The sequence below is a fragment of the Mytilus trossulus genome, chromosome 1, assembly GCF_036588685.1.
Source record: "Mytilus trossulus isolate FHL-02 chromosome 1, PNRI_Mtr1.1.1.hap1, whole genome shotgun sequence".
In the NCBI taxonomy this organism is placed as follows: Eukaryota; Metazoa; Mollusca; class Bivalvia; order Mytilida; family Mytilidae; genus Mytilus; species Mytilus trossulus.
The window spans coordinates 94047868-94059925 of NC_086373.1; the positions used below are offsets into that span (position 1 = coordinate 94047868).

Below are 12058 nucleotides of genomic sequence, written 5' to 3' on the forward strand. Positions count from 1 at the left end.
ACAGTAAAAATGTCTGAAGGTTAACATATTTCACCAGAAAAAAATCAAACAGAATATGTTTTCAATTGAAACGTACATACATTCTCTACTGGCAGCCCTAATTATTTCACACAAATGAAAAATGAAAAATGTGAATAATTTCGCAAATAACTGAATAATGGATGATATTTATTTTGTCAACCACCATAAAATCTTTTGAATAGATATTAGATTCAAATTTATGAAGTGTAATTTCACTTCATACCGCTGGGTAGATACCGTTCCCGAGGACACCACCATATATATATATATATACGAGGATAACACCATATGTAAAAATAAGGAGAATTGGTATGATTGCCAATGATACAACCACCCAAAGTTCAAATGAAGTAAATATAAGTAAGCAACTGTACGACCTTCAAAAATGAGAAAACCCCATATCGTATAGACGGCTCTTAAGGGCTCCTACATGAAAAATATGAAGGAATTGAATTGAGCTGAAACCTATTTGCTTACATCCACTTCATTTGAAGTTTGGTGGATAGTTGTCTCATTGTCAATCATACAACACCTCCTTAGTTTTATATTATATACGGCCTAATTTATAACAAAACAATTTACAAAAAGAAAAACGACAGACAAGAACCGATGAAAAAAACTGAACTACAAGCACCTGACTTGGGACAGACACATGGTGGGGTTAAACATGTTTGAATGCACTAACCCTTCCCTAACCTGGGACAGTAATGTTACAGTACAACATTAGAGCACAATAAAAATCAGTTGAGAAGGGCATATCGCATCAGATCTACACAAGGCAGTAAAACATCTTAAAATAAAATAAAAAAAAACCAAACCCAAAAAACAATAAACAAACAGTCAGGACATGACAGGGAATTAATACACCCCTCACAACAAAAACAAACCACACTAAACTGAGATTACTCGCAATCACTGACAGCTAGTTCAAAGCCAATGAAAACGAATATAAAATTCATTTATCTAAGACTAAAATATAATTTATTGAACATCCAACATCCAATGGATTTAGTGTAAAGATGTCATTAACAAGTCGGAGAAAAACAAGACATTGTGGAATACCAAAATATAGGTATCGACAGATTTTAAAATTTTATCATGTCAGATTCTTTGAGTTGGTTTCTTGTGACCATATGATTCTCTTGCACGTATTGTTTTCATCAAATAATTCAATCATTACCAAAGAAACAGAAATATTAAATCGAAAAAATCATTGAAACGAAAAACAGTAAGTTTGAAATAACAAACCACAAAGGAACCAAAACAAGAAAAACCTGTTTTTATATCATTTTTTACATGAATAAATAAAATGAAAACCTACAATATTGTACAACACGTAACCTTAGAACGGCATGGAAATGTAATATCGTTCGGGGCCATTTCTTTATTAACATGGCATTGATCGCCTTCGCCAATGTTATTTGCCAATTATATCATTGTTTACTTTGAAACGGTGTTTAAAGTTGCAACCGTAAAAGAAAAAGAAAAGAGGTTTAGGAATGATCAATATTTCTCTTTTTATTAGAATTGATTGCTGGATACTCTGTGTTAAGTAGATGCTAAGATATCATTTCATATCTACCGATAGCAGCACGTGAACAGTTAATTTAAAAGTCGTTTAACAGTAATTTATAATGTTAATGTCCTTACAAATCGTTAGTAGATCTCGAGAGGAAAAATCTAACACTAAGTCCCTATTTTACATTGGTGGGTCCAGAAAAGGGGGTCCAAAAGTAAGATACGTCTGACTTGAGTTTGTCGAATAAAAGGTGAATTATCTGTGAGTGAGAGAAAAAAGATAGACTTACGTAAATATTACTTTAAGATAGTTTTTGTATCTACTTGCAAGATTGAATTTTGTCACAGAATTAGAAAAATGAGTCATGGTTATTGAACTTTAAATCATTCAGTAGTCAATTTCGATAGAACAAAAATCTATTTCAATTCATTCCTAAATACTTGAGTTGGAAAATATGTCTGTGTTCAGAATTGAATTTATTGCGTAAACACACCAACTTTTGAAATTTCATTCCATTCAATATAGGATTGAAATAGAAAAGCTGATAATATGATTTTCTCTTGTCTGATTTTCGTTCAATTCGAAATTGCCTTTTTCACTTCAAGTCATATCAAATTTATTAAGACAGCAAAATATTGAAAAAAAGAAACATGTCTAACAATTTATCACATTACTTTGAATCAAATTTAAAGTACAAACCTGTTGAAGTTATTTTGGAATGTAAGCTTCCAAATTTAGGATAGAATTAAAATTTAAAAAAACGGACAACAATACCCAACAAAAGAATGACAATGTAAATAGATCATTGCAAACCTTCTACAAAGACATCATTACTATATATTGGAGGGAAAGAGGGAAGCGACTTCGTTAAATAAAAAAAAATTAAGGTGGAAATGGAATACACATCGGGTAGTATCGGCCATAATGGGCAGCAAAACTATGTCTTTTCAAATTATCTAACGTTTAATTTCAAATACATCTCGAGGCCTTTATATGTTGTAGGGGTCTTGCTCATTGTTAAAGGTCGTACAATGACCTATATAGTTGTAAACTTCTGTATATGTCATTTTGGTCTCTGGTGGAGAGAGTTGTCTCCTTAGCGATCATACCACATCTACTAATATGTAAGAGTTATTCTAACAAAAATTTAGGGCACTCAAACTGCATTAGGTGTTTTTGTCTAAGTACACAATGTATATCTGTAATTGGATAAACTGTTTAGCATATAGTTCCAGATAAGATCGACCGTGTGTTATGTAAGAAACAGGAAAAGTGTTTACTAACACTGACTTTATTTTTGATAAATTGAAACATAAATGAAATGTATTGCAATATCGTAATGGACACTTGCATCCTGTCGATACTTATATTTGGGTATTTTTCTCAGACTGTTTACGTCGTCATTAATCTCAATCCGGTGGATGTGCACTGTTTGATATTTTAGTCTGGGAGAACATGATTTATTTATTAGTTACAACTAGCCTCGGTGACTGCGAATACTCTTAGGTTTATGCTTTGTGTCTTTTGTCTCTATGCTATCTATCTTATTTTACAATTTGATCATATATTGTTTGGTCACTGTCCCCGAATAAGGAAAGGTTGAGCGCGCAGACTCATGTTTAACCTCGCCACATCATGTATTAATGCCCCTGGCCCAAGTCAGTTGGTGTTCTCGTGTAAATTGTTAAGAATGTGAATGAAAGAAGATGCTGGCTTAATACACTCATATATGATAAGTCACGGCCGATCCGATATATCTATTTTGTTGAGGGGTATATATATTTTTCTCTCGAGACGAACACGAGTACAAACTATTTTTTCCAAATACTCGAAACATAATTTATTTTATGTCAATGTTCACGCAGTTGGAAACACTTGTTTTTCACCTCCCTCCTAAAGCAACTTTTGATTTCTTTAAATTTTAGATTTTAGGATCAAAATCATTTTGCCAAGAAAAGATAATTTGTTTTTAGGAACTTGATAAACCAATTTAAGGTTGTTTGATGAAAAAAACAAAAAAATGCTTGAAACAGTTCTTTCCTTGATAAATCTACAGCGTTTCTCATTCATTTTGTGTAGTTAAAAATATCACCGCCACCAAGTAATTGTATATTTAAACACAATTCCTTGTCGCCACTAAACTTCATAACTATAATGAAATAACAAAATTGCGGAAAAAAAGTTGGATACCTTCATTCTCGTTATTAACTGTTAATTTCTATGTCATGGTATTTTCCCATTGTCTTCCATATGATTCAAAATTAAAACCATAATTTCTAATTCTACACCCAAAGGAATAAAATACAACCCATAAATTTTAATTAATATCATCTCCAATTCTAATCAATCAATTCTCTTCACTGTTTTTATTTTCATTATGAGGCCTTTCACAAAGAATTCGATATTTGATTCACACTTATTAAATTTGTTGATAGCATATTTTCCCCGATATTTATTTTTCTAGAACTGCAAATTACATCAGAAAGAAACTCCATCAATGCTTGCTTGGGTTAATTAAATTGACACTAGGTCGATAAAATAGAAAACAGAAGTTAATTTCACTGGGCAAATAAAGACTGACATATTATTAATTTATTGTTATCCAATTTGACTCTATACAGTCCAAGTAAAAACATTTCTCTGGTATAACGAGTTCAGAAAACAACACTGCCGTGTAAAAACGGAATTCTATAGCTGCAAAAATTCCCTTGATGCCAATTTGAATGCGTAATGAAGTACATAAAATACGGAGAGCGTATATCACAGCTACGGATCGACTGACACGGAACCATATTTTGGCGAATGCAGTCGGTCATGCAAATTATGAAGAGTTCAGCATCTATCACCTTGATTTGATATTCGCTTGTAGATAAGTTAGTGTGAAAAATTATGTCAGAAATTGCAGAGGAAAAACAATGTGTTAAAAACATAGAACTGAAGAATTTTATGGTTTTTAAATTAAATGAAGGATACTTTACAAGAATATGTTGAATATTAGATGAGGAAGTCAATGACTGTGTGCAGTAATTAGCTAGATTAGATTTAAGTACGCCATAGAGTGTGTTAGTGTAATTATCTGGTGCAGAGGAAGTAACACCTTATCATCTTTGTTTATTTACAGCTTTAGATGTTTACACCTGTGATGAGAAGGTGACATGGTATCACCGAAGACCATGGTAATTTGGTCATGCAGAATAAGTAAGTTTCTTTTATTGATTTTTTTGTACACATTATACACAGTTTTAATTTTTAATGCATGCTATTTTTCTTGAAGATAAAATGTATTTCTGAAAATAAGATATATGGCGCTCCCAAGCGTACCCTTAAGGAACACAAGAGTGCATCCTGCTACCAAAGCTGAGTTTTATTTTATATGTACTGACTAAGTGTTAGTAGTTTAAATGATTTTTTTCATTTGGCCATGGTACTAGTCTTTTCTATATACGATTTTGATCATAGGTGCTTGAGGACAGGACTCTATGCCAAAGTGAGCCCCCTATGTTGAAGAGATCGCGATCGTCTAGTGCCTCATTATGCATATTTAAAGTAAACGTATGCTTATTTGGTATACATATGGTACAAATAAATGATATATTTTAGAAATTGGGAATTTATAATCATAAAGGAGGAGGGGAACTATGTGGTCAACATATGGTCCTCAAGCACCAACTTGTATATATGATCAAAATCGCGTACAGGAGACCCTTGAAAATTCTACAGTAAATTACATTATAAGTGCTCCCAGTAAAGGGTACAGTTCTTGACTGATATTTATAAAATTTATAGCATAGGTATTTATAAGCACTTACTTGGACGAGTTTGAAAATAAGTTCCAATCAACATTTTGTAAGAGTTATGCCCCTTTAAATAAATCTATAATGCACCCTCACAACCGTACATTTCTTGTAGAAATGTTATAACATTGACACTAAAGGCTTATATCAACAAGTTTCTTGAAGAGCAGAGACCAACTTTAAATAATAGTGTTAGTGTTCTCATGCCTGCATTTCTTGTAAGATATTTAGAGTAATGGTCCTGGGACTGATAAAACTTGTGCAAAGCGGGTAACATTGTAATACAATTCTTACATTCTATTCTGAACATGCATGCATAATATATATTTGCCACTGGACGTTAAGCATCCAGCAATCAAAGAATATTCTTATTTGGTCAAGGTGTGTATGTCCTTCTTTGGTATCCCTAGGTCTGTAGTTTTTTTCGCCTTTTTAAAAGCTACTACAGACATTACAGATAAAAAAAAATACATTTAGTACACCATGTATGCAAACTGACAAAAACAAATTATACAACACAACACAATATTTTTTTTCTTCTCATAATTTTTAATTGGTAGCAATTGATAAGTCTAAACTAATGTAGCGTCTCAAGAGGTGTTCTCCATCAATATCATTCACTAAAAGTAACAAATAAAAGTATATTTTTCACCATTATTTATCGGTTCTTGATTATATAATGAATCAAGTTATAAAAAGAATTAAAGATAAAAAGAAAATCTTTCAAAACAAATGATAGCAAATTTGTTAGCACCTGTTCTTTAAATCTTGTGTGACAAATTAGACATTTCAAAATGTTCAGCTCGAACTTCAAGCTAGTATAACAAATAGATAGCATATATCTGATAATCGAAATTGTAGAAATACTGATAAACTAAACTTTATAAACATCACAAATATTTTACAAAAAATATGCAATACATTTCATAAGAGGGATGGCACGGGTTGTTGTATATACGAAAAAAACCAAAGTGGCGATATTGGTTTAAGGAGTAAAAATGGACAAAAAAGAAGGGTTGTTGAAAAAAGGGAATACAAAAAGTGGAATCTGGGGGAAAGGAAAACAAATTGGAAGTCGTAATAATAACAAATAAAAAGCGACATTTGGGGGATAAAATTGAAAGGGTAATGTAAAATGTTGCTTAAAGGGGGACATATATCTACTTATTTTTAAGAATAATGTCTTCATTAAAATTAATTATAACTTTTCTCTTTTCTATATGTAGACTTCTCATCGTTTTAAGTCCTATCTATTTTTCATACTAATTAAACCTAAGCAAAAAAGTTGCAGAATTCAATTAATACGTCATGAAGTGATTATGTTGTCTGGCGACACTGTCATTATTTCCTTAGCGCTTATTTTACTCCAGAGAGTTTAGATGATACAGAAATGTCAGAAATGAATAATTATACTTCATGCGATATGTTATGATAAGCATGAACTTCACACATGTCTTTAGACTGCATGTTGTATCCATCCATCACCGTGCTCGTTGTTATTTCATACAAAAAAACAAAGCCCTGTGTCAGTTTATGTATATATGTATCTTGTTCACCCCATCTGTCGTTAAAGGGAGTATTATTTTATGAACATGGAGTCTCTCAATATTTACCTTTGTTATGTTAATGTCGAATATTTTTAACACGGAAATATCGATAAATTTTCAAAGACTATGTATTCATTTGGTAAGTAGGAACTATATGACACGTTTTCCAGCCTTGTTTCCTTTTCGGATAAATATGAAATTGTATGTTTATTTTCATGTAATTCCATCCTGCTTTGTTCTGTGTTTGTCATGAATTAATTTACTTGTTGCTTTCACATTCAATGCCACAGTAGAGCTATTCAATTAACTGATAGTTCTCATAAGCTTCTTATGGTAATATTATTCATAAAGCAAGCGATTATGTATATAAGAGTTGTACTTCAAATTCCCTTCTTTTAAATTTATTAATAAAGGTTAGTTTACTGCTTAAAAAACACGATGTGACTTGCTAGATTCCTTTTTACAGCTTGAATCGTGACTAAAATGTTTTTTTTTTGTTTGTTTATGGAACTCTTTGTTTCACACTGTACAATGCACACGATTTAAAAAAAAAATTCTCCATATGTTTTCATACAATTTTTTCTTTAAACAATTTTAGAATTCGCGAATAAATGTTTTCACATGATGATTAAGAAATTTGACAATTTCATGGATTCACGAATCGAGGAAAGCCTGGGTCCAAGGTCAGCGATATATCGATTGTACATGTATATATGTTATGTATGTCCCAAGGGGAAATTTTGAATCAAGATATTTTTGGTATATAAGCATTTTGTTAGTTCTTTTTGTTGAAACATATAACCTTTGCAAAGGCATGTATTTTATTTTACAAATGCTTTTACCAAATCTGAAATTCGAACTGTCTGAAAATAACTTAGATTACAAGATTTCTCAGTGCTTTTCTATAAATATGTCGACAACAAAAAGCCAAAAAATATAATAACATATGTTATACAAAAGACAGACAAACCTTGGTATTACAGAAATCATGTACAAACCCAACAGATCTATTGAAATAACATACAGAAGAAAAGCGAGAAACAGTTGTTAATATAAACACTTTTTGATACACAAACCTTGTTTAAATAAACATCTTAAACATTCCAAAGTTTTTAATCTTCAAAGAGGAGGATTTTCCAATTTAACTACTGATATAAGATTCTCTCAAGTGATCACTTTCTCCTAACATAAAAACCATGTTTTTGACGCATCATCTCTGTTATGATTATTATTTTTACATAACTAAAATATCATAAATTAATGAGGATCATGTTAGTCGTGTTATGGTTTCCATATTGTATCAGAAGAGTATGCAAGCAGGAGGTTGTTTATTTTGTAATGGTAAGTCGCGTATACTGAACGGTTCTGACATCCTAAACCTATCTTAATTGCTAAGCATATAGTTCATTCAGTAAGAAAGTCAGGTATTCACTGTTTAATTATGCAATCATACTTGACTTTTGATATAATAGTAAATTAAATAGATATAAGGAGATGTGGTATGAGTGCCAATGAGACAACTCTCCATCCAAGTCACAATTTGGAAAACAAAAACCATTATAGGTCAAAGTACGGTCTTCAACACGACGCCTTGGTTCACACCGAACAGCAAGCTAGAAGAGTTCATTAAAAAAATGGCACTATGGTATACTGCTGTCAGCATAAGTTATTAAAATTGTTTGACGCTATTTCTTATTTCGTTTTCTTCATTCTTCAAGGGGAAATCACATAAAACAAAACAGCTCTTTTTTAAATTTTATTTTGAGAAGTCACGGCGACAGATGTGTATAGGAATCCATAAGGTCTTCATGAATTCGACATGAATGCACTGGAACCCGATCCAACGATATCTCAATAATAGACATTATTTACCGATAAATCAGTACAACGATCCAACGATAGTCGGATATCTCAATAATAGACATTATTTACCGATAAATCAGTACAATGAATACATATGGTACATTCCCATCATCGAAGGAACGAGTTGTTTTTTTCCAAATTGAAACACAAAAAAACCTGATTGAGTGTTATATCTAGTTGTATCATTCGTTGCGTTTAGATTAAAAGTGGAAAGGTTTAAAACAAAAATAATGGAAAATAGACCCAAAATAAAGACTATGTTTGCTTCAGTATACTAATAGTAAAGTACACGCAAGTAGCCGATTAGGTTATTGTTAAGTATGAGAAACATGCGTTTTAGTGATTTACGAAACTTGATAGAAATTTGTTTACATTGACGATAATGTTATTTTCTTGTATAAAAAAGATGAAACGTAAAATTTTCGAAAGATAATTTCCTAGCAGAAATTCTAAGGCGTATTTGTTGAATCAGTCATTACAGCTAATTAAGCACTTTAGAATAAAAGAAGCATGGATGTGTAACAGCCTCGACAAGGTTTGAGCTGCAGTGTTCTGTAAGATAGGCTGATTGATTACTATAGGATTTTATTAATTAAAAGTTGTTTTTTATTCATAACTCGTAATTAAGTTCATTTAAGTGAAACACATGAAAACATTTTTGATCCATAATATACAACGTCAGCATGCAGGCTGAAGAAAACGCGATTATACAACGAGTCTGGTTGTTTGTCCAGAAGATTGATTAGTGTGAAGGCAAATGTACACAAAACAGAAAAATTCGACAGTAATCATCTGGTACCACTTTTATGTTACACCAGTTCTATATTTTAAACATTAAATTTAAATTCATATTAATAAGGAGATGTGGTGACAACTATTTATAGATCAAAGTAGAAGAAGGTGCGAATAATTTCTGGTTATCGTAAAGCCTTCACCAATGAGCAAAAGCCATACCCGTATGCGTATATAACAAGCTATGATAGACCCCGGAATGACAAAATATGAAACCATTCAAAAGAGAAAACCAACAGTCCGGTTTATACAAGAATAATGTTCGGAACTGGAAACATGCTTGATTTGGAAATAATCATCGAATGCACCTTACTATGTAATTGACCAGCACTGGTCTTATACACGCTGGACTGTATATTTCAACGTGAGGCTGACATGGTCGAGTGAGATATACATATTGTTACAAAAATCTTAGACCAAAAAGGCAATGTTTAATATTTTTGATGTTTTAAAATCGATTTTCAACGAGGACAGTTTTAATCAATCACTCGCACAAATAATTACATTTGATGTATGTTTCATTATAATACTTTATTTTGATTGGCTAACTGCACATCACGTGTTATTCCGTAAGCAATTGTATCAGTCAATAAAACTTTTCATTCATGATAACACGTGGTTCCACAATAAAGTGCACTGGTGAATAGGATACAAAAATTATAAAATTCGTATTTTCGTGATCATTGCAATAAAATGTAATTATAAGTATTGAATGCTTCTTTTTGAAACTTTATAGGGTTGTAAAAGCGTTGACCGTGCGCACATTTTTAGTATGAAGCGCTTCCGCGCTTCATACAAAATGTACTTCGGTCAACGCTTTTACACCCCAATAAATTTACAAAAAGAAGCATTCAATTCTTTTATTAAAAATAAAACTTATAACTGGCACATGTAGTTTAATTCGTGTGACAATGCGCTCCCTACTTTATTGTATGTCCACGGAGTATTAGTAGTGTACTGTTTCATTCAAATTCATATCTTTCCTTTTTTTACAGTCACTGTAATAATTTCTGTTGAAAGTTAATTTTTACAGCACTTATAATGTTAGATACGTATGGAAATGCAATAAAGCAGTAGACTAGATAGACGCTTTCATTGATTTACTCCATGCAGTATTCCACGGAGATACAGACATAAAAAGCATACACAAATATATATGCGAAGTATTTATTTCGTAATATTTGATATAAAGATACACTGCCGTTACAATATCATTGTATGAGTGTAGCTGTTTTGATTCCAAACTCGAATGAAAATGTATTGTTATAAAATAAAATAACAGTGATTAGGGGCTGGTCAAACAGAAGAACACATTTGTTTGCCCTTTAACATGTTTAAAGAGGTTATAAAGAAATCTTTTGTCCCCAAGTTTAAAAGTTTAAAAGGACATGTGGACTAGACTTTAAAATATATTGTAAGTGCAGTAAGTTCTTTGGTCATATTTGATATTTATATGATTTGATTAAATTAAGTAGCATTATACAAATATAGCCTTTGTATGAGGTCGATACAAGGATATATTGACCTGAAAGAAGTATATTGACTGAGGACGAAGTCCGAGGTCGATATACTTCTTTGGGTCGATATAGCCTGTATTGACCTCATACAAAGGCTATATTTGTTATATTATTAATTTCCGACCATATTTGTATCAAAATCGTCATTTGGGTTTGTTGGAATTTTATAAATATTACATCAATTTGTCTCCTTGACAATAACAACATATTAGTTGAATAACAACATATTAGATGTTATTTAATTTACTTTTTTTTTGGACATCTTATGTATTTGAAGATTTTTTCCGTCAAAATATTGATCACAGATATCATGTGTTTCAAAACGTTAAACAATATCCTGAAATTCATTACATGACGTCACAAAGTATATCGGTTTTTAGATATTCTAAAAATAACCGTGCGATATGCATTTTGCCGGTCAATATGCTTTTTGCTATACGCCGTTTTCTCTCTACCTTCGAAAATATAGTTTAACATGTGACTATGCCTAAACGAATCAAATTTGTTAAATAATACGAATTAATAATATTACATAATATTAATCGAAAAGTAAAGTACGCGTATGAAATCATAAAGAATTGTAAGTGAGAACATGAAAGACGTTTTTAAAAATAACAATGCTGATGATAATTGCACCTTTATTTTGATCAAGGTCAGGGTTAGTCTGAATTTATTAATTTGATTTTTGTAATGTTATTGTATGGTGAGTCAGGAGATAAATGGGTTTTTTTTGTTCTTTTTTGTTGTTTTTTTTTAGCTCCGACGACATCGACACTCATCCCGTCCGAGTTGTGTTATCTCCATTCTAATGAAACTGAAAGAAAACAACGTCAAATCGCCGTCTGCGCCTGACGTTGGCCAATCAAAATGAATGTTACAAACAATGTTGTATTAGAATGTTGAATTTTCAGCAGAGGATCAAAATGTATTACCGACAAATGTTACTAAAACGACTTTATTCATGATAATAAACTTATTCTCTCGGATTAAAGTTTTTTTTTTTTA

At 31.5% G+C, this 12058-nt stretch overlaps 1 protein-coding gene across 6 annotated transcripts in view; it reads left to right on the plus strand.

The window, feature by feature from the left end:
- LOC134691310 (uncharacterized) overlaps positions 1 to 12058 on the plus strand; it is a 58206-nt gene that overhangs the window by 38366 nt on the left and 7782 nt on the right. For 4 of the 6 annotated variants that reach the window (XM_063551781.1, XM_063551788.1, XM_063551765.1 and 1 more), the window contains one exon: positions 4662 to 4738. In XM_063551781.1, coding sequence (XP_063407851.1) covers positions 4696 to 4738 — 43 coding nt within the window. In that variant the 5' untranslated portion in view covers positions 4662 to 4695. Of the gene's footprint in view, positions 1 to 4290; positions 4414 to 4661; positions 4739 to 6915; positions 7021 to 12058 lie in introns of those variants that run through there. The other 2 variants (XM_063551797.1, XM_063551806.1) reach the window with 2 other exon arrangements.